The sequence below is a fragment of the Mustela nivalis genome (genome assembly GCF_964662115.1).
Source record: "Mustela nivalis genome assembly, chromosome: 7".
Classification (NCBI taxonomy): domain Eukaryota; kingdom Metazoa; phylum Chordata; class Mammalia; order Carnivora; family Mustelidae; genus Mustela; species Mustela nivalis.
The window spans coordinates 41,287,467-41,309,823 of NC_139026.1; the positions used below are offsets into that span (position 1 = coordinate 41,287,467).

The 22,357-nt window shown below is 34.0% G+C and overlaps 1 protein-coding gene across 14 annotated transcripts in view; it reads left to right on the top strand.

Annotated features, from left to right (window-relative positions):
- The window catches only part of OSBPL8 (oxysterol binding protein like 8), a 160,399-nt gene that overhangs the window by 125,083 nt on the left and 12,959 nt on the right, over positions 1-22,357 (top strand). For all 14 annotated transcript variants that reach the window (XM_082740377.1, XM_082740371.1, XM_082740370.1 and 11 more), the window contains 12 exons: positions 1,125-1,209; positions 3,326-3,497; positions 6,438-6,675; positions 7,272-7,456; positions 10,290-10,371; positions 10,890-10,988; positions 12,817-12,913; positions 14,992-15,090; positions 17,114-17,211; positions 18,897-18,986; positions 20,247-20,383; positions 22,133-22,318. In XM_082740377.1, the coding sequence (XP_082596503.1) occupies positions 1,125-1,209; positions 3,326-3,497; positions 6,438-6,675; positions 7,272-7,456; positions 10,290-10,371; positions 10,890-10,988; positions 12,817-12,913; positions 14,992-15,090; positions 17,114-17,211; positions 18,897-18,986; positions 20,247-20,383; positions 22,133-22,318 (1,568 nt within the window). The remainder of the gene's footprint in view (positions 1-1,124; positions 1,210-3,325; positions 3,498-6,437; positions 6,676-7,271; positions 7,457-10,289; positions 10,372-10,889; positions 10,989-12,816; positions 12,914-14,991; positions 15,091-17,113; positions 17,212-18,896; positions 18,987-20,246; positions 20,384-22,132; positions 22,319-22,357) is intronic.

Consider the following 22,357-nt stretch of genomic DNA (forward strand, 5'->3'; position numbering starts at 1 on the left):
ATTTGTCCATTAGATGATCATCAGAACATTTCCACAAGCAAAATACGCTTAGGTCTAGTATAATAAAGTCATTATCCTATGATAAGGTAGAAGTAATATTTATCAGTTCTTACTTTGTATAAGGAACTCTTAAGCACTTTTGTGGACTCTTAAAAATTCTCATACCTAAGCATGTTGTAATTTTCTCTATTACCCATGTAAAGAGATTGAAGCCTAAATAGGTTATTTAAGTAATTTTTCTAGCATGGAACCAAGCTCAAAACCCAAGCAGTGTGACTGGATCCTACTCTCTGCTGGTTCTAGGAGCTGGCCTATAAAATATAAAGCTATTTGAAAATAACCAAGTGGTATAACAGGACTTATTAAAATTATACTGACTTTTTATTTTTTTGTTTTTTTCATTTTGAATCTATATCTTCTTTATGTTTATGCTTCTCAAATTTATTTTATTCTTTTATCTTACAGCTTAAAATTATGATTTGTCTGTCAAAATTATACTATTCTATCCTCAGATTTTCTTTCCAGGGAAGAACTGGGTTCATCTGAGGTTAGCCTTAGTGATACTAATTACTATAGAGTTCTTGGTGCTGTATACTCCTAAAACAAATAACCCTGGCCAAAAAACAGCAATAACAAAATTCATTTCTTTCTGGAAAAATAAAATTAGCTTTTTTCATTGTTATAACAATTTTATAAGTCGTTGTGAAATGGAGATTTTTTTCCCTAGATCTAGTCAAAATTCTTTTTTTTCCTTATAAATTATATTTCCAGCTTTATTTTTAGGTCTCTAGAAATTTAATATTATTTATCTTAGTAGTATCTGTGGGATGGAAATTTCTCTTTTAAATTGAAGTTTGGTCTAGTATAATAAATTGCAGGTTTCTCTTTACTACATGAATAAGTTAGCTATAAGTTATTCAGTTTTCTGGTAAGGAAGAATATTTGTTGAAAGAGGAGAACTTTTCTTAATACTTACCATCTGCTTTCTTAAGCATGGGATTAAGCTTGTTTGCTTTTAGGTTATAACCCATACCTATCTTAGATTGTTACAGGTAATAATGGATAATATCAAGTTGAGATTTCATAATACCTACTGTATACTGTTTATTTTATTTTGTTTTAAGGGTCCAAAAGGTGAAGCAGTTGGATCTATAACTCAGCCCTTACCTAGCAGTTACCTGATCATACGAGCTACTTCAGAGTCAGATGGTAAATACAGATTTTGATGGATTTGATTTGGGTTCTGATTTTTAAGGGTTTATTTTATATGCCACTGTGTATTTTCCTTTGGGGTTAATCGCTTTAGTATGGTATTTCAGCAGAGGTATTATAGTCATAAATTGCTTACGATACTAAAATATCATTAACCTTGTAGGCAAACAGAGAAATCTGATAGGAAGGAAGCATTGTAAAATCAAGTGACAAATGGGCAACCTGAAGTTATCTTCTTCATCCTCCATTGATGTATTAACACCTTTTGACTTTGTTAGTGTTCTTCTTGGTAACTCATTAAGTTTTATAATTTTAGAGGTATATTAAATATACTATTTGTATTTTATTATAAAAATTAGTATTTATGGGGTGCCTGGGTAGCTCAGTTGGTTGAGCGTCCAACTGTTCTAGCTTGACTGGGAGATTGAATCTTTAAAAAAAAAAAAAAAATTAACATTCATGTGTACCTGGGTGGCTCAGTCAGTTAAGCGTCTGCCTTCGGCTTAGATCATGATGTCAGGGTCCTGGGATCAAACCCCACGTTGGGCTCCCTGCTCAGCAAGGAGTCTGTTTCTCCCTCTCCCCCAGCCTGCCAGTCCCCTTGCTTGTACTCTCTCTGTGTCAAATAAATAAATAAAATTTTTTAAATTAACATTATAACACATATACACTGTTTTGAGTTTTTTTATGTAAGAGATTCAAGTACAAACTTTGTTCTGTGCCTAGTAACTTAATACTTAATTCTTAAGACAATATGGAGAGAATAAAACTTACGTTATAGCAAAGCTAACTTTAAACCTTAATAATTGATAATGGATTTCTTCCTCACTTTAATGTTTCATAATTTAGCTTAGCCTAGAAAATCTTGTAAGTTTTCAAAGTTTACTTTACCTAATGATGATTTTTAAAATTAAAATACCATATGCACAAGCTTACATTAGGAAAAGTGTTTTACGTGACTGATATTTCCAGCACATATTAAAACATATATATACATTTTTAATAGCAACTAACAGGTTTTTTGTTTTGCTAATACAGTTCTAAATTTTAATTTTAGGGGCGCCTGGGTGGCTTAGTGGGTTAAAGCCTCTGCCTTCGGCTCAGGTCATGATCCCAGGGTTCTGGGATCGAGCCCCACATCGGGCTCTCTGCTCGGCAGGGAGCCTGCTTCCCTTCCTCTCTCTGCCTGTCTCTCTGCCTACTTGTGATCTCTCTCTCTCTCTCTATCAAATAAATAAATAAAATACTTTCAAAAATAAATAAATAAATTTTAATTTTAAAAATTAGGTTATTAGTGTTTCTACTAATACCGCAGTTCATGACAATACTGTATAGGCATTTCCATGACTCAGAAATTTTCATACATGTAAGTAGAATGGATGGTAAACCTGGGGATAGACCTTTTATCAACAACAAAACATCATTTTGGTAAGTTTGTTTATTAGAAACCTAATGTCTTCAGTATATTTTATGTGCCGCCTTTGGTAGTTGCAAATTATACTACCTGTTACTGTTCTAAGATTTTAAAAATAAAGTACATTTATTTTAGATTAGGTGTACTTCTTTTTTTTAAGATTTTATTTATTTATTTGATAGAGATCACAAGTAGGCAGAGAGGCAGGCAGAGAGAGAGAGAAGGAAGCAGGCTCCCTGCTGAGCAGAGAGCCCGATGTGGGACTCCATCCCAGGACTCTGGGATCATGACCTGAGCCAAAGGCAGAGGCTTTAACCCTCTGAGCCACCCAGGCGCCCCAAGATTAGGTGTACTTTCTAATGCATCCTATATGCTGTTCATTTACCAGTGGTTACTAGATGCTTTGTCTGTAAAAAGCACTTGTTAACATTGGGGAGGATATATGCTATGGTAAGTGCTGTGAATTGTCTAAGACTGATGATTCACAGACCTGTATCCCTAAAACAAATAATACATTATATGTTAAAAAAAAACTTATTAAAATAATCCTTGCAAGATTTTATATTCAAATTAACTTTGCCAGTTCACGTTTCTCAAAGAAATAATAGTATTCTTAAAGGTTAACAGCGTTAAATTAAGATGGCTACTGGTTTTTATAGTTTCTTGATCTACACTGCATATGAATCTGTGTTCTTCTAGGAAGGTGCTGGATGGATGCTTTGGAGTTGGCTTTGAAATGTTCTAGTCTTCTTAAACGTACAATGATCAGGGAAGGAAAGGAACATGACCTGAGCATTTCATCAGAGAGCACACATGTGACTTTGTATGGCTTATTACGTGCTAACAATCTCCACAGTGGTGACAACTTTCAGTGAGTAGCTTCTGTCACTAATTTTTATGAGGGACTATGTTGTTCACTAGGTTAGTTGGTTGGCCTAGAATTTTTATAGTGTATCTGAAATTGAACTTGTCTGTTTTCTTCCCATTATATGGCTTCAGGGCTGGTTTGAAATCTTTTTAATTGCTGTTATAAGGTACAGAAAGTTATTTCCTTGATTTCAGCTAATGTGAATTAATTAATTAATTCACATTAATTTCTTTCCCAAATATATACCATGTCTTTGTACATGGTGTTCCCTCCATTAAGTGTTTCTAAGTCCTCCTTGCTCTTTTTTCCTGTAATAATTCTTTTCTTCAAGACCAATCTCAAATATTACATCAAATGCAAAGCCTTTATTGCTTCATGACAGTAAGGTATAATCTGTTCTTCTATAGCTATTCTGTAACACTTTTTAATTTTTTTGATAATGGCACTTATTCTATCTGGTTTTTGTGGAATTCTCCTATTTTAAGTGTTTTCAAGTTATAACTGTATCCTTTTTTTGTTTTATCCTCTGAGATAGTCATTGTAGTTAATACTAAAAAAAATATTTCCCTGTGGAACCTAACAAATACTTAGTTTGATGTTCACACAGCTTGTTGCTTTGTAGGAAAAAAATTAGATTTCCCTTCTCCTCCCTTGTCCCAGTACTCAACTTCTGTTCTGAAACTACTTATTCTCATCAGCATTGAGGTGACTTTCCTCAAAGTTAGGAATGAATGAATGAATGTTGGGGCTTCTTCCCAAGATTTTTCCCTCAAAGCTCTTCAGCTATAAATAGTCCATTTTTTTTTTTTTTTTGAATCCCAGGTGATTTTTAAGTGCTATTATTTTGGAATCTTAAAACATCATCTTCTTCACATATTTATTCATTGAAATTTTTTGAGCCTCTTTTCTGTATAAGACATTATACATACCTTTTATATTATTCATTGCATTATAAATAGGGAGATCAGATATGACCTAAATTTGAATCCAGTACAATACTTTTTACTAGTTGTGTGATCCTGAAGAGAGTTTTTGTTTGTTTTGATTTGTTTGAAACCTAAAAATTGCCAGGCAACTGAATGATATAAATAACCAAAGGGGAGGGATGCTTCAGGGTGTTACAGGATCAGGAGAATTTAGAGGATAGGAAGCTAACATTCAGCTAGGGAATCAGGAAACAGATTTTTACAAAGGTAGAGTCAACATAGCTATTTGTTCATTTGGCTGTATGGCAGAACATGAGCTAAGAGCTGAGGATGCAGAGAAGGGGGGAATGGAGGCCTCCCTGAGATGTATAGTCTGCTTGGATGTAGGGGACAGGGAGTGGGTGAAGTTAAATATCACAAGTTTTAAGCCTGAATGACTGGTAAGATGATGGTAAAATTTTAAAAAAGACTGTGTTGGGAGATGATAATGTGTTAAATATTGGACATGCTGAGGACGCATTGATCCCAGGATATATAGATTATATCAGCCAAGCATTTAAGAACATGGGCCTGAAGCTTATTTATGCATGCATGGGTTTGAAAATCAAATTGAAATGATGGTGAAGGCTTGAAATTGGCAAGCTTGCAAAGGAGAGAAAGGATAGAAAAAATAAAAGGGCCAAGGAAGAATAAAATATCTTAAGGATGGAACGAACTAAGAGGGATCAGAGAGCTCAAAGAGTCAAACCAAGTTACATGCAACCCAAGCACTAAGACCACTTCAAGGAAAATAATCATCAAAAATCACAGAGAAGTCACAGAAGATGAAGATAAGACAAGGCCATTGGATTTGTCAACTAAGCCATTGTTAGTGACCTTTAAGGGAACAGATTCAGTGGATTCAGGGGAGTGAAATCCAGACCATGAAAATCAAGGAGAGAGTAGGTGGTAAGAAAATAGGGACAGAATTTGAGACTACATTTTTTAAATACATGATTATAAAGGGAACAAAAGAAAATTAGTACTATAAAAATGAATTTTTATTAGAAATTCTTTGGTTAGGGGAGCCAGAGTGGCTTGTTCTATTAAGCATGCAACTCTTGTGGGACCAGCCCTACACCTGGCTCTGTGCTTAGAACAGAGTCTGCTTGAGATTCTCTTTTTCTCTCCTTCTGCCCCTGCCCCCACTCTCTCTCTCTCTCTCTCTCTTTAATAAATAAATAAATAAATAAAATCTTTTTTTTTTTTTTTTTTTAAGTATCTTTTGTTAAAACCCAAACAAATGAATATTTTGGGGAAAATTTTTTACATTTTTTTTATTCTGGAAGTGAGGGGTTTTTAAAAAAATTCCTTTCTGAACAAATTATTAATCCTAATCACTGTAAGTTAGAATAGGATTGGGTATAGCAACTTAATCAATTTTAGTATAGGTTTATTTCTATAAACCAAAATTTCCATTAGCAATTCTTCCTGAACTTTTTTTTCAAGATTAAGCCTATGAGTCAAGTATTAAAGAGAGAGGATTACTTTTATATTTTCACTTATTTTGAGTGACTTTGGAGAGACCTTTATAGAGGGAAAGTCATAATTCATTTGAGCTCACTTGAGAATCTGATGACGTTGACTTGAAGTTTTTCTTTAGACCAGAAATGATAGTGAAGTTGATTCAAGTGAGGATGTTTATAAAACTAAGAAAAAAATATAACAAGGGAAAGTCTAAAATTTTGCTTTTTGAAGCTTTTAGCCCTAAGTGTTAAAGAGACAGAGAACTCAGAGTATTCTCTTTTAATATTTCCCAGGTTTTTATTTAATTTTTCTATGCCTTTATTTACTAATCTGTAAGGTAAGAATAATAATAATACTTATAGGCTTATTTTTGAGGGTTAACTGAGTAAAGTTGTGTAAACCACATAACAGTGCCTGACACTTAAAGTCTTAATAAATGTTTCATATCATCTGATTCATAAATTATATATTCTTAATCTCCTTTATTCTTCCTCCTAATCCTTCCCTCAAGGTTAAATGATAGTGAAATTGAACGGCAACATTTTAAGGACCAAGATATGTACTCTGATAAATCCGATAAAGAAAATGATCAAGAGCATGATGAGTCTGATAATGAGGTGATGGGAAAAAGTGAAGAAAGTGACACAGATACATCAGAAAGGCAAGATGACTCTTATATCGAACCTGAGCCCATTGAGCCTTTAAAGGAGACTACCTACACTGAACAGAGCCATGAAGAACTAGGAGAGGTAAAAATCTGATTTTCATAAATTTTGTTTTTCTAATTCTTGGGAACTTCCAAGTGAGATTGAAGACATTTCTTTGACCTAGTGCTTATTTTTTGAAAGAAAATATTTTTATGATACCTATTTTATTTTTAAAATTGCATACATATGAAATATATCAGAATTTATAAACAAATATATATACTCTCACAAGTACCAATATATTCTATTAAATATAAAGTTTACATTTTCTTCAGTTTGTTTTTGAAATAGGATAGTACTGCTTGATGTTATTGCCAGGTACAATGTAAATTGCAAAGATACGTGAGCTTACAACTTTCTTGTTATTGCTAGTGCATAGAAGTAAGTACAGTATAAAATAATAGCATGTAATGAATTCTTTGTGTATATCCTTCCCTGTGATGTCTATTAACCACTACTATTTTTACTTAAATTTTATAGCTATAGTCTTACTACCTTATGAGTTATTTCCACTCATGTTAAGAATGCTTGAAATAGTTCTATAGCATATTCAGATTTCAGCATCAAATGTCATATCTACATATCTAAAATGCCTGAAATAAATATAATATTTCAGTATTTTTTGTTAATTGCTAAAGGCAGGTGAGGCTTCTCAAACAGAAACTGTGTCTGAAGAAAACAAAAGCCTTATCTGGACCCTGCTGAAACAAGTCCGTCCTGGCATGGACCTGTCCAGGGTGGTTCTGCCTACATTTATTTTGGAACCTCGTTCTTTCCTGGATAAACTTTCAGATTACTACTATCATGCAGATTTCCTGTCTGAGTAAGTAGATTCTTACGTTTTTTAGACTTTTTTTGTAGATATTTTGTAGATTTTTTAAAAGCAAAAGACACTTCATGGTTTTAAGAGATTTTTCAGAAGTCTGTAAGTACAGTGATTATGTCTTACCAAAATCCATCTCTTATGAGATATCACTATTCACTCTCTTCATCATTTCTACAGTTGACCTAAGTAAGAGTAGTTAATACTTTGCTACAATGTTTCCATTTATGAAGTCACATCGGAAGACAACATGCTTGAGGAAGACAAAGAGTCTACCCCTTTACCAACAGCACTGCTTGCTTCCTTCCTTTTTTAAAGATTTTATTTATTTATTTGACACACAGAGAGAGATCACAAGTAGGTAGAGAGGCAGGCAGAGAGAGAGGGGGAAGCAGATTCCCTGCTGAGCAGAGAGCCCAATGCGGGGCTTGATCCCAGGACCCAGAAATCATGACCTGAGCCAAAGGCGGAGGCTTTAACCCACTGAGCCACCTAGGTGCCCGCCCCCTTTTTAAACAGCACTGCTTTCTCAGGCTCCCTGACCTGTTCACTGTCCTAACATAGGAAGAGGTGACTGGGATTCCTTATGTTCCTCTTCCCCCACCCCTGCCTGGGTCGACTAAGCTCTTGTTCAGGTCCCATCCTGGGGCTTGTACTTTTGTTAACACGTATCTTCTCTACGTGCTCATGAGGCATGTGCAGCTTACCACAACCAGGCCAGTTGCTGGCTCATGATATAAATCCCCACTTCCATCTTTGCTTTTCTTTCTGCCAGCTGATCCTGGGTATAATTTTGAGGAAGGCAGGCATAAAGAAGGTGGAGGAAGAGCCACCCCTTTCCTCGCAGTTTCCTGGAGAACCAGTGAAAGACATCAACTTTATGCATACCTTTCCAAGTTTTGCATGCTGCCCCCATTCCAGCTATTCAAGATACTGTGTTTTCTAGGATATAGAGATCTGGTACTATGACCTGATTTTTAGATTCTGCATCAATATCTGTATTCAGTTTAGTAATTACATTATTAGTCTACCAGTTACAATAATGAACATTGCAAAAAAAAAAATCATAAGCTAAATCAAAAGATAATTGAGAAACTGGGAGATTTTTGCAAATTAAGGCACACCCAAAGTGTTAATCTCCCTAAAATAAAAAGGGCTCTTAGAAATTTAATGAGATGATCAGCAACCTAATAGAAAAAGGAGTGGAGGAAATGACCAGAGTTTGAAAATGAATACAAACGGTCTTTAAACATCTCGCTCAAAATAAGAAAACTGCAGGTTCAAATTATGAGCTATTATTTTTTATCCATCACAGTGACTAAAATCCAAAAGCTTTTATACCCAGGTTGTGCTTTACATCTTATTATAGTTCTTTTATCCGTCTAGAAATTCATTTCTCTCAGAGTATGAGGCAAGTTCCTATAAATCACAGTAAGATCTTCTTGCGAGAAGCCCATTTCCCAAATTGTTCTGGCTACACACACCATTGCCAAGGCTTTGTGGGGCAATGGGCACTTGTACTCTTCTGCTGCCTGATAAAAACTAGCACAGTGCTTTTGATGGGAATCCGGCAATATTTATCAGAATTATAGTTTCATTCAGTCCTTTGATACAGTAATCCTGCTTCTGGTAATAACTCCTACAGATAGATATACCTCTGCATATTCAAAATGACATATATGCAAGATTGTTGCAGCAAGGCTAGTAATAGTAAAAGATTTGATAACTCAGGTATTCAGCCATAGTTGAGGTGGTTAAATATTGTATGATACTTTTATACATAAGAAGTCTATAACCTGATTTGGAGGGATCATTAGGATTATGCGTGTGTGGAAAAAGCAAGGTCCAAAGAAATGTGTGTGGTTTGCTACCTTTTCTTTCACTTAAAAAGTGTTCTGGCTACATAATTCTATTTGCTAATAAATAGTTAAATTATAATTATTATTCATATATATTATATGTTGTGTATGTATGAAAACTCAGTAGAATTCACTTGTGGCATACATGATCAGTGTTCTGCAGTGTTTATAGCAATAGCAAAAGGGCAAGGGGGGTAGCTGAGTAATGGCTTCTAAAAATTTCTTCTTTAAAATGAAAATTGTTCTTTGATTATCTGCTTCACTGATAGATATTATTCACTGGAAAATCACTAAGAATAGGTTAAATCCTTTTTGATTGACTCAGTTATCTTAAAACTTCCATATTTGTAATATGAAACTTCTGTATTTTGTACTAGGAACTAAAAAAACATACAATCCTTTTCTTAATGGAGCATTTTTCATGGGAGAGATTAATATCAGCCTGTCGTCCTCCCTTCATGTAGGATGGCACTCACCAGTTACTGATCTCCTCTAATTAACATTAGTTACTGAGAACAAACTAAATCAAGTAGGGAGCTGAACACCTCTAATGAAACTGTTAATGAGACTGCTTGGCCCCATCGTTGTAAATGCTAGGAATCATGCAGTCCTTGAATCTCATAATTTTTTAATTTGAATTTCATAATTTTTTAATCAATTTTTCACAGAACTCCTAGCAACATCTAGGGCTCTATGAACCCACTTGAAAAACCTTGGTTTGGAGAGTTTCCAAAAACTGCTTGAGCAAAGACCTGGGCAGTATATCACACAATAGGAAAAATGGGAAGAAAAGCAACCAGACTATGAAAAGTTATTCTTAAAGACTGATGTACATGGTTGTTTTTACTATCTCTTTTAAATATGACTTGGGTTTTCCAGTCATATCTCATACTCGGTTGTTTACTTGATAAGTAGAAGGGAGAATTTGTGATATATTTTGTGAAAGTTTAATGTATACCATTTTGGTTTTTTAGGGCTGCTCTTGAAGAAAATCCTTATTTCCGTTTGAAGAAAGTAGTGAAATGGTATTTGTCAGGATTCTATAAAAAGCCAAAGGTAATGTTTATATTTTATTTTCTTTAACCTTATATGAGCTCTTTATTATGTTATCTTTATTTATTGATAAGCATTACAAGGCCTCTTGAGTCAGCAAAATTGCAAACTACTTGATCATTTAGACCTATATTGTGGATTGAAGTGATTTCATTTTATTTCATTTTTTTATGTCTCTACTGTGAAATTTTAAATTTTTTTTTTAAGATTTTATTTATTTATTTGACAGAGATCACAAGTAGGCAGAGAGGCAGGCAAAGAAAGAGGAAGGGAAGCAGGCTCCCCGCTGAGCAGAGAGCTCAACACAGGGCTTGATCATGACCTGAGCCTAAGGCAGAGGCTTTAACCCACTGAGCCACCCAGGCGCCCCTCTACTGTGAAATTTCATATGGATAAATCCTACATGATATCGCTAAATCCATTTTGACTAGTTTAAACTATTTTGAATCTTTCAGATTTGTATTTTGAAACTTGTATTTTCTTTTCTTTTCTTTCTTTCTTTTTTTTTTTTTTTTTACCAGGGACTGAAGAAACCTTACAATCCTATACTTGGTGAAACTTTCCGTTGTTTGTGGATTCATCCTAGAACGAACAGCAAAACTTTTTATATTGCTGAACAGGTATTAGAAGTGCATGTTACAGAAACAAAACTGGTTTGGAAGTTATTGGAATATTTTAATAAAGAATATTAACTCAGTAAATTCACTGTTGCTTAATCTTTCTTACTAGTGAACATTTAATTAAGCATTAAACCTTTTAGTACTGAATACTACTAAATATCATATTTGTAAGTATTACTATTACGGTCATGGAATCCTGTGACCAAAAAAAAGCTTGTTTTTTTGTGCCTCCCCCTACCCACAACCAGATTTTGTTTCCTTTATGACCAAAATTGTCCAGTGGTTTCCTAGTTCCTAAATCATATTTACACCCATTTCTCTGGCATTGAAGGTCTTCCATATCTTTCTAAATTAATCTCAAATTAGATGCCTTTCTGAATCCTCTATAGTAATCAGACCTCTGCATTCATAATTAGCCTGATCTTGAACTTTTTTGTCTCATTATTTTATAATTTAATTCTTCCATTCCAGTATTTTTTTCTCAGCTGTTCTCCATCTAAACCAACCCTGACCCACTCCTCTTTCATGATCCCAGTGACTGCATCTCCCAGTGATTTCTAGCTTCTCAATCTTTTGTATTATTTTTTGTGATTATCCATTAAGCTGTTATTTTTAACACACTGTTTAACTTTTTACAGACTGTTTACTTCCTAATTGAATTGTCAGCTCCTTGAAGGAATACCCTCTCTATAAACCTCTCTTTTTGTTGTATGCATAGTAGGCAGTCAGAAATATTTCTTAGTTTTAATCTTTCATTAATTTAGACTTACACACATTTATATTCATGATTCTCAATCTTTTACCCTCATCCTCCTTTGCCCCTGGTCCTGAGTAATACAACATTTTTTTCTCAATAACAATGACTCCTTACTGTAATTATTCTCACCTAGAGTGTAAGAAGGATGAGGATTATGTGTCATATGAAAAACCTTCCTTTTCCCTAGAGATTTTGATATACCTCTCAAGTGGAGACATTTTATCTGTGTATTAATTTTATAAAAATTATCATATCACCTTGCATTTTAGTTTACTATAATTCCTCACTAAATTGAGAAGCTTGAGAAGAGTTTGATTTTAGCTTTGACTAATTTCAGAAAACATAAGGGGGATGTGTGTGTGTATGTGTCTTAGATTACTAAAGTAACATATTTGTCAAAGCTTTTGTTTCCTGTTGCCTATTTTGTAATCCCTTTGAAGAGGAGCCACTATATTAGTTATCCATTGCTTATATAATCAATGACTGCCAAAACTTAATGGCTTAAAACAACAAACATTTATTAGCTTCTATAATGAAGTTTAGGAATCTGAGAGCTGCTTAACTGGATAGTTCTGGCTCAGGGTCTCTCATGAGAGTGCAGTGAAGGTGTCAGCCAGCTTCGTAATTATCTGAAGACTTACCTGAGTTGGAAGATTTCACTTCCAAGCTCATCACATGTCTTTTAACAAGAACATTCAGTTCCTTTCCACATAGGTTTCTCCATGGGATTGTTCACAACATGGAAGCTGGCTTCTCAGAGCTAATAATCTGAGAGAGCGAGAGACCAAATGGATCGTGTATTATAACTTAATTTCAGAAGTGACGTATATCACTTTTACACAAAGTAACTTTGGTACAGTGTAAAAGGAGTCCACCTAATGGTGTGAATACCACGAAGTGGTTTCCTTGGGAGATATCTTGGAGGCTGGTTACTGTAGTCACCAATGTTTAATTTTACCTCTTAACAAATACTGCTTCTTATTAGAGTATCGTTTTAAGACTTGAGCTTTTGATAATAACACAATAATATGCTTATGTTATTATATTTACATTTTTTCCTGTGTTCAATAGGTGTCCCATCATCCACCGATATCTGCCTTTTATGTTAGTAACCGAAAGGATGGATTTTGCCTTAGTGGTAGTATCCTGGCTAAGTCTAAGTTCTATGGTGAGTTCTCCTTGTCTCAGTTTGCACCCTTTTCTGGAAGGTAGTATTTAAAAAAACAAAACAGAGGGCACCTGGCTGGCGTAGTCATTGGGCGTCTGCCTTCGTTCGGCTCAGGTCATGATCCCAGTGTCCTGGGATCGAGCCCTGCATAGGGCTCCCTGCTTGGCAGGAAGCCTGCTTTTCCCTCTCCCATTCCCCCTGCTTGTATTGCCTCTCTCACTGTGTCTCTTTATCCAGTAAATAAATAAAAATCTTGAAAAAAATAAAATAAAAAAAGAAAACAAACATAGACTCCAATTTCAGATGTCTTAAGTTCTTCTAGATATTTAAAGAAAAATAATACCAAAAAAACTCCAAAAAACAAAACCACTGAACATTTTACAGAAAAAAGAAACATTTCTCAACTCATTTTATGAGACCTACATTATATCCAAATCCCAAGACCATATAGTACAAAGAAACTATAGATCATCGTCTCTCATGAATGTATATGTAAAAATCTTTACCAAATTAGTAACAAATCAGTATATATAAAGGGAGGTACACACACATATAAAAGGATATGTTAAAAAGATATGTATCATGATCAGATTATCAAGGGGAGTTTCTCTTGGAGGTACAATGTTGGTATAACATTGAAAATCAGTGTAGTTCATATTAATTGAATGAAGGAAAACCATATCATTTTTAAAAATGCAGAAAAAGCTTTTGACAACTTTCAACACTCATTTATGATAAAAGCCCTCAACAAACTAGGATTAAAGATATCTGTGAAAAATATATAGCCAATTTCATACTCTTAAGGTGAAAACTAAGTAATTTTTAGTTAAGATCAGGTACAAGGCAAAAATGTTCACTCTCACTACTTCTGTACAAAATTGTATTAGAAGTCATAGCCAACGCAGCCTCAGGAATATACAAAAAGTTACTAGAACTGATAAATGAATTTAATAAGGTTGGTGGATACAAGGTCAAAATACAAAAGCCAGTTGTATTTCTATATATTAAAAATGAACACTTACAGAATGAAGTTTAAAAAATATCTTCAATTACAATAGTATGTGGAAAAATAAAATATTTAGAAATAAAAAATGTGTAAAACTTGTAAACACTGAAAAACTCCGAAGCATTGCTGAGGAAAATTAAAGATTTAAGAACATAAATTTAAGAACATAAACACTGCGTTCATATATAAGATTTTGAAAATTGTTACAGTGGTATGAAATGTTGATACAACAACATGGATGAATGTGAAAAACATTTTGCTGTGTAAAAGAAGTCAAACACAATAAACTGCATATTCTGTGATGCCATCTGTATAAATTCTAGAATAGGTAAAACTACAGTGACAAAAACCAAACCAGTGGTTTCCTGGGACTGGAAGAAAGGATTGACTACTGAGAAGCAAGGGGGAGCTTTTTGGGGTGATAGCAAAGTTCTCTATCATAATTGTGTGATGATGGTTGCATGACTATATACAATTGCCAAGACTAATGAAATATCAGAGTAGGTCACATATTATATGTAAATTTTGCCTCAATAAAACTGATGATGGGGAAAGAAAAATAAACATGGGAGAAAAGCTAGAAGATAATACCATGGAATTTTATCAACAATTGCATTTTGATGGGTTACGCTTATGTTTTCTTTTTTCAAATTATCTGTAATATTATTATGTCAGTTTTAAGTACTGAAAGCTTGGGACTTAACAATGTAATATACAGGTAAGAAATAATGTTTTTATTCAAACACAGATATGTTATTAAGCCATACCATGAAACAGTGTTTTGTTTATTGTATGTTCTATGTGTTTAAGATTTTTAAGAGCCTCATATAAAGTAACATAACATAATAAGCATATAACTGTACCTTTTAAAAGTACTCATTTTGTAAGACTAGGAATGTGGATCACATATGTTTTGGATATAAGATAACAAATACACATTTGGGCACCCTGAGATTGAGACATTTTTAAGACCGTCCACTGTAGATGTATGGTAGATGTCCTAAATATATTTTGTTTATTTTTAATTAGTTGCATTAGTTTTATGAAATTTAATACATGATATTTATTCTAGGAAACTCATTATCTGCAATATTAGAAGGAGAAGCACGATTAACTTTCTTGAATAGAGGTGAAGATTATGTCATGACAATGCCATATGCTCATTGTAAAGGTAAGTGGTTTCCATACTTGAGTTATATACTCTATAAACCTTTTTTAAGTAAAGTATATGGCTGTAATTTGTTGTGTTTTGTGATTGATCAAAATGTCCTTGATTTATAGATATTTAAGACACTTAGCCATCTAAGCCATCCAGGCTTCCCTGCAAACCATTTTTGAAAAATAACTTTTTTGAGTAATGATTATCCTCTTTTAGGAACAGATTCATGAAAACATGGATTACTTAATGTGGCCTCATTTCACAGATGTAGAAACTGAGAGAGTGAAGTATCTTATCTAAGGCCAAACCAGTGAGAATGCTGAGACTCAACTCCAGGCTTGTTTACTTCCATCCACTGTAACATGGACTTACCCTATTTGAAGTAAAAGAGTGGCCACCTTGTGGCCTCAGGCTAGATAATTCTTAGAGCTTCCTGTGTGGTTCTTGAAATAGGCATGAAGTGAAATATCTGAAATTATGAACTAAATTGATAAGTGTATTTTAAAATCTTTTATCATTTAGAATATAACCCCTTGTGGATGAGCATAGGAAATAATTATTGTTTTTTACCCTTGTGTATTTTCTGTGATGTTCTCCTCAAATCATTAATTTCACAAATTGTTTTACAAAGTGAGTTCCATACGGGACTGGAAGAGATTATGCTGAGTGAACTAAGTCAAGCAGAGAGAGTCAATTATCATATGGTTTCACTTACTTGTGGAGCATAACAAATAACATGGTGGACATAGGGAGATGGAGAGGAGAAGGGAGTTGAGGGAAACTGGAAGGGGAGATGAACCATGAGAGACTATGAACTCTGAAAAACAACCTGAGGGTTTTGAAGGGGCAGGGGGTGGGAGGTTGGGGGAGCCTGATGCTAGGTATTAATTATGGAGGGCATGTATTGCATGGAGCACTGGGTGTAACAATGAATTCTGTTACATTGAAAAGAAATTAAATTTAAAAACAAACAAAACAAAAACAAAGTGAGTTCCATAACCAGTTAAGTATGAGACACATCCTATAGTCTCTTCCTTCTTGGAAATTAACATTATTCATTTGTATATTAAAAGCTCCCTTAACAGTTTAGTCCAAGAACAAGTCATGCACACACACACTCTTAAACTTTAACAAAGTTAAATGAATTTTCTCAACTTTTTTAGCCACAGAACCTATCTTGAGGGATTTTTTTTTTTACATGTTTGTCTTCTATAGTTAATTCTTGTGAAGAGCAGTACTTATGTTGGGTAAAGTCACCACAAACACATTTTAATGAATATTAAACCATTGCCCCTAGGGCAAACAAAAAATTAGGGTTACTTTGATTCATCTCTTCATCAATCAATATCTAACCTTGTTTCTATTTAAAGACACCTTATTGTATATCATTGACTCAGTAACATTAAACTAACAGCCAAACAGCACTCTAACTCATGCCCGAACCAAGCTTTGACACACATTTTCTCCATAAGGTACATTATAACCTTCTATGCTTAGGAATGCTAGACAGCATTTTAGCACTATATTTGGAGGTCATTTTAAACTGTAAAATTACCAACAAAAATCACCAAAATGTGAAGAATGTGGCTCCTAAAAATACCGCAGAAAAGGCACTTGTTTACCAAATGAGGGATGAAACCAGAAGGCACTGTTAACCTTGTTCAGCCTCAGCTGGCAATTTGCACATAGGACCACTCTAATTTTTCACGACTCTGTGCATATTTATGAAGGACTACAAAAGTGCTGTGAGTATTTATTTTGGAATTGCTAACATGTTTTAGTGAGAATTTGAATTTGCAAATAATTGGATCTACAAATGGAGTGGAATCTGTAAATAATTGTATCCTCTGTTACCTATTTAAGTCCTACAGAAAAAACTCTGTGTATGTGACAGATTGTTATGGGGTGGGACAAAATACCCTTGAATTACGGGTTTCTCCTAGAAGGAGAATAGATTGTAAAGTTTTGCTTGTTATTATTAGCCAGCATCTCTCTTGAACCTTTTGTCAAAATTGTTTTATTTTGTTTTCTTTAGGAATTCTTTATGGCACAATGACATTGGAGCTTGGTGGCATAGTCAATATTACATGTCAAAAAACTGGATACAGTGCAATACTTGAATTCAAACTAAAGGTTAGTACAGATAGAAGGTGTCACCTAATTAAAGAGGATCTGTGCTATAGATACTGAACAAAGAGCACAGTTTAACTCCTTAAAAAATAAATTTAAGAACCAAAATTCATCAGAGGGCAGCTTTGGCAGATCCAAATCAACAGAAGGCCTTCATTTTTTATTTATTAATTTTAATTAATAAAACTATTGGTATTTTATGAGAGGTGAGGTATATGAAGTGAATGGATAGAAATTTCTCAGTAAATTAAAGCATTTCTTTACAGATACCACAAAGTAGGTATCAACTTGAGCTAAAGTTATATACACAAAGAGTTGTATTGTATTGGTTACTATTTCTGCCTAACAATTTACTCAGATTCACAACCTTAAAAACAACTTTGCTCTGATCTGTAGGGATATTATCAGTAGGGAGCCTATCAGTAAGGAACTTGGACAGAGCATATTGGGGATGGCTTATATCTGCCACATAATGTTTGGGGCCTCAGGAAGACTTGCAGGTTGTGAGTGACTCAACAGCTGGGGCTGAGATTATCTGAAGACTCATCACTTACATGTCCGGTGAATGGGTTAGAGGCAACTTAAAGACTAGGACTGCTGATCTTAACACCTGTATGTATGGCCCTTCCATGTGGCTTGGCTTCCTCGCAGCACAGTGGCTTCAGGGTAGTCAGGCTTCTTACTTGGGAGCTCATAGTTCCAAGTGCAGGTGTTCTTGTGAGCGAGGTAGAAACTGCATTGCCATCCATGACCTGGTTGCAGAAAAATCAAATTATATCACTTCCGCCATTTTCTGTTAATTGAAGAGTTCTAAACCCACCCAAATTCAAGGGGAAAGGATGTAGACCCCACTTCTCAATGGGAAGATGGTTGTATTTTGAAGATTTTGTCTGTCTCTAAGTGGAAGGGAAATTTAAGACCTTTTCATTGTGGCAGTTGTTGATTTAGGACAATACATATGTTCAGATAAGAATATTTCTATGAACTGTTTATTATTTGTTACTAAATTTCTTCTGTTTTGATATCCAACTGATCCAGTGACTAATCAGCAGCTTTGTTCTGATAAAAAGTGTCTCTTCAGTATTATTTGGTGCAGTGCCCTTTTTTTTTAATCTTAGCAGATTTTTTGCTTGTATGCTGATAATGATGTCTGAAAATAATGACTAAAGATGTCTTAAGTAATTTCTGACACCTTTAAGGGCTAGATTGGAACATCAAAATTTTGTTACTGATGAGAGACATCAGTAAGGCAATATAATAACTCAAAGTGTATTTCTTCTAATTTGATTTTTAGAGGATTTTTTGGTTAATTATTATTTTATTGTTGTTTTGAAGGAAGGGCTATTCTAATAGATGAATTGTCTATTAGACAAGTCCACTGACTATTATTTAAATAGACTACAACATTGATGAACCAGAGTTGAGTCAGAAGAGAGCAAAGGGGGCATGAGTCCTCATTTGTGATCTTTCTCACTACATTTATTTGGACTTCACACACTGTGTTTTTACCTTTTTCCCCCCACAAATTCCAGTTTCTTTTCATGGAACATTTCTAACTAAAATTTCTCCCTTTTTGCCTTTAGTAGCACTCTAACTATACAATTACATCTTTCATTCTTTTTTGTCTACATTATATATAAATATAAGTTAAAAGCAAAATATTTCTTAATATTTTTCTCTTTTAAAAGCCATTTCTAGGCAGTAGTGACTGTGTTAATCAAATATCAGGGAAACTTAAATTGGGAAAAGAAGTCCTAGCTACTTTGGAAGGCCATTGGGTAAGTATTTTTGTATTTCAGCTTTAGAAAAAGAATTTTATTCTGTGAAAAAAATAAAAATCACATTTTATAAGTTCACTTATTCCATTACTAAAAACATCATCATTCTTCAACATAAGCTTCAGCTTAACAAATATTTTGGCATTGAACTGTTATCAACAGTATTTAGTTTCATGTAATACTTTATCTTTCCAAAACTTTAATTCAATAAAAATAGCTAACACTTGCCACTTAAAATGTACTGCACTAAAAATGTTACTCTTATTAATTCATTTAATACTAAATAATTGTATGAGGTGGGTTCTGTTAACTGTCTCTGTTTTACAGAGGAGGACACTGAGGCACAGAGAGTTTAATTTGCTCAAAATGATGGAGCAATATTCCAGCCCATGCTCTCTGGCTCCAGGGCTGTGCTTCTACTCAGAGCAGTATACTGCCTCTCACCTTGAAGAAAGAGGCATTTCCAGTTAGAGTTACATTTCCTTTTGAGGAACATGGAAAGGATACAGTGGTATTTGAGAGCAATGGTTTTTCTTTCTTTCTCTACTGATGTAAATTCACATTTATGTAATTTTGTTAAGAGGAGCTTAAATGAGTGAGAAGGATATATCATGGTACTGGCTAGATGCAGTCTCTGTGAACACGGAGTATATACTATTTTCCACATTGTAATAAGCAGAAAATGATGAGAAGTATGATGAGAAAATGAAATTGAATCTAGAAACTCAATTAAGAGGCCACATATGCTCTGTAATTTTAAAAATTTACTTCTACCCAAAAATCATTTGGAAAAAAGATAAAAATATATTTTTAAAGAAATGAAATTTCTAAGATTGTGCTAAAATTTTTAATGCTAAGAAAAGCTTGTTGAGGTTTTTGTATATATTGAGTACATAGATAGTCAACAGCATCTCGTTGTAGTTCTAGCAAATACTGTGCTCTACTTTGACAGTTCTGAAATGGTTGTTGAGGTTTTTCAAGTAATTGTTTGAAATTTGTTTATTAAGTAAAACTTGTGAAATCTCATGAACTTTTTGTGTGTTGAAATTTTTTTAATGACTAGTATTACATATTTAATGATTTTATAAAATGACAAGATTTGGGACCTTTAGAAAAGTGCTAGTTGTATTTGTTTTAAAAATGTGTTAAGCTGTGGGATTACATCAGGAAGAAAGTATTATTATATTGTTATACAAGATAAATAATCCTTTTCAAATAATGAAAATTCTCTACATTAATTTTTAATTTCTTTAAATGTAGGATAGCGAAGTTTTTATTAATGACAAAAAGACTGATAATTCAGAGGTTTTCTGGAATCCAACACCAGACATTAAGCAGTGGAGATTAATAAGGCACACTGTAAAATTTGAAGAGCAGGGGGATTTTGAATCAGAGAAGTAAGTATACCATATGTCAGCTAATGTCATGAATATTAAAGAGTGTTTTTTAGTCCCTCAATAGTATGGACACTTTTCTCCGTCAGTTTTCAGTCACATTTTAATTCAGCAAAGTAATTTAACATTTTTGGGATGTGTTAGGACTTTTTTTTTTTTTAATATATGTGAATGTCAAATAAATACATAAATCATACTGGTTTTCTGCAGTTCTAAACTAAAGCTTCCCATTTTTTCCTTTCTCTTCTTACCTGCCCCAGGACCTATTAAAAACAAAAATAATATACTTATGTTCTCTTTGTATAAAATCATGGGACTAATTATTCTTGGTTTTCAAAATAAAAGAATTATGTCACAGGATATGCAGGCTTCTAGAGGACTTATATTAGTTGGGTAATAATTACCAGTATAGTTTCTGTTCTTAAGTTGTGAAATTCTTGCTGATCTCTTATACTTTTTTTTTTTAAAGATTTTATTTATTTATTTGACAGAGAGAGATGACAGTAGACAGAGAGGCAGGCAGAGAGAGAGAGAGGGAAGCAGGCTCCCCGCTGAGCAGAGAGCCCGATGCGGGACTCGATCCCAGGACCCCGAGACCATGACCTGAGCCGAAGGCAGCGGCTTAACCCACTGAGCCACCCAGGCGCCCTATACTTTTGAACCAAAAATATTGTTTAAGTATTGCCCAGTTCTATTCTTATTGTATATTTCTTTGTGTTAGAAGTTTTCTATGTAAGAGACACTCTACCAGGTACTTTATATACATTACACAATTTAACTCTCACTACATGTTTTCATATGCATATCATTCTCATACCTCATTGTCATGAGGATTCATGTCTGTGTACTTTCCTTCTACATTCAAAATTGAGGTTTTCAAAAATGGAAGAATATGTATGTACCAGTTCTAAAAATTGTTTCAGCTATAACCACATGATGCTCTCTATCAAGAGTGAAGCTTTGCCAAGGCATACAGCAATTTTTGAGGTGTGAATTTAATTTAACATATTTTAAAGATGAGGAAATGAGTCTTAGGATAAGTAACTTTTAGTTCACCAGCCAAGAATTCATCCCAACTCTGATTCCAAAGCCTGTGTTCTTTCAGTCACAACATGCTGTCTTCCTAGGTAGATGGAATATAGATAGTATATTTTTATTTGTCTGATTAAAAAAAAAACTAACCTTTAAAAAAAACTAAACTAAACTTTAGTAGGGAAAAAGATTTCACCTCGGTCTTTTCCATTATATCATTGGTTCTCAACACTGGCTACACATCAAAATCACCTGGAAAACGTTTTAAAAACCAATACTTGGGCCTACCCCCAAGGTTTTGATTCTAAAAGTTCCTGATGATACGTGCATCCAAGGTTGAGAAGCATGCATTACAGTATTAGATCTTTGAAGCCAGTGAGTCTTAAACAGTGATAAGAATCATCCAGGGAGCTTAAAAATATAGATTCTCCAGGCTTCATTGTATTCTTATCATCTTGGATCAGCACCATTCATTGCCATATGTTTAAGAACCCAGGTAATATTTCTCTCCTGGTGAGAAAAAAAATTAGTCTCCACTGTGATCTCTCTACTCAAGGCACCACTTTTTATCTCTTGACACATTTTGATGCCTGTGAGCATAAGCTTTTTCAAAGCCCCAAACCCACATGGGTACCATTTTTTCTCAAGGGGATTCAAGCCTATTCTATGTAGATTTGATTTTTCTCTTGCTCTTTATTGCTGTTTTTGCAAATGATTTAGACTCTGGCAGCGGGTAACTCGAGCCATAAATGCTAAAGACCAAACGGAAGCTACTCAGGAGAAGTATGTTTTAGAAGAAGCTCAAAGACAAGCTGCCAGAGATCGGAAAACAAAAAGTGAAGAATGGATATGCAAGTTATTTGAGCTTGATTCACTCACGGGGGAGTGGCATTACAAATTTGCAGAGTAAGTAATTAAAAAGAGTATATTACAAACAATAACCAA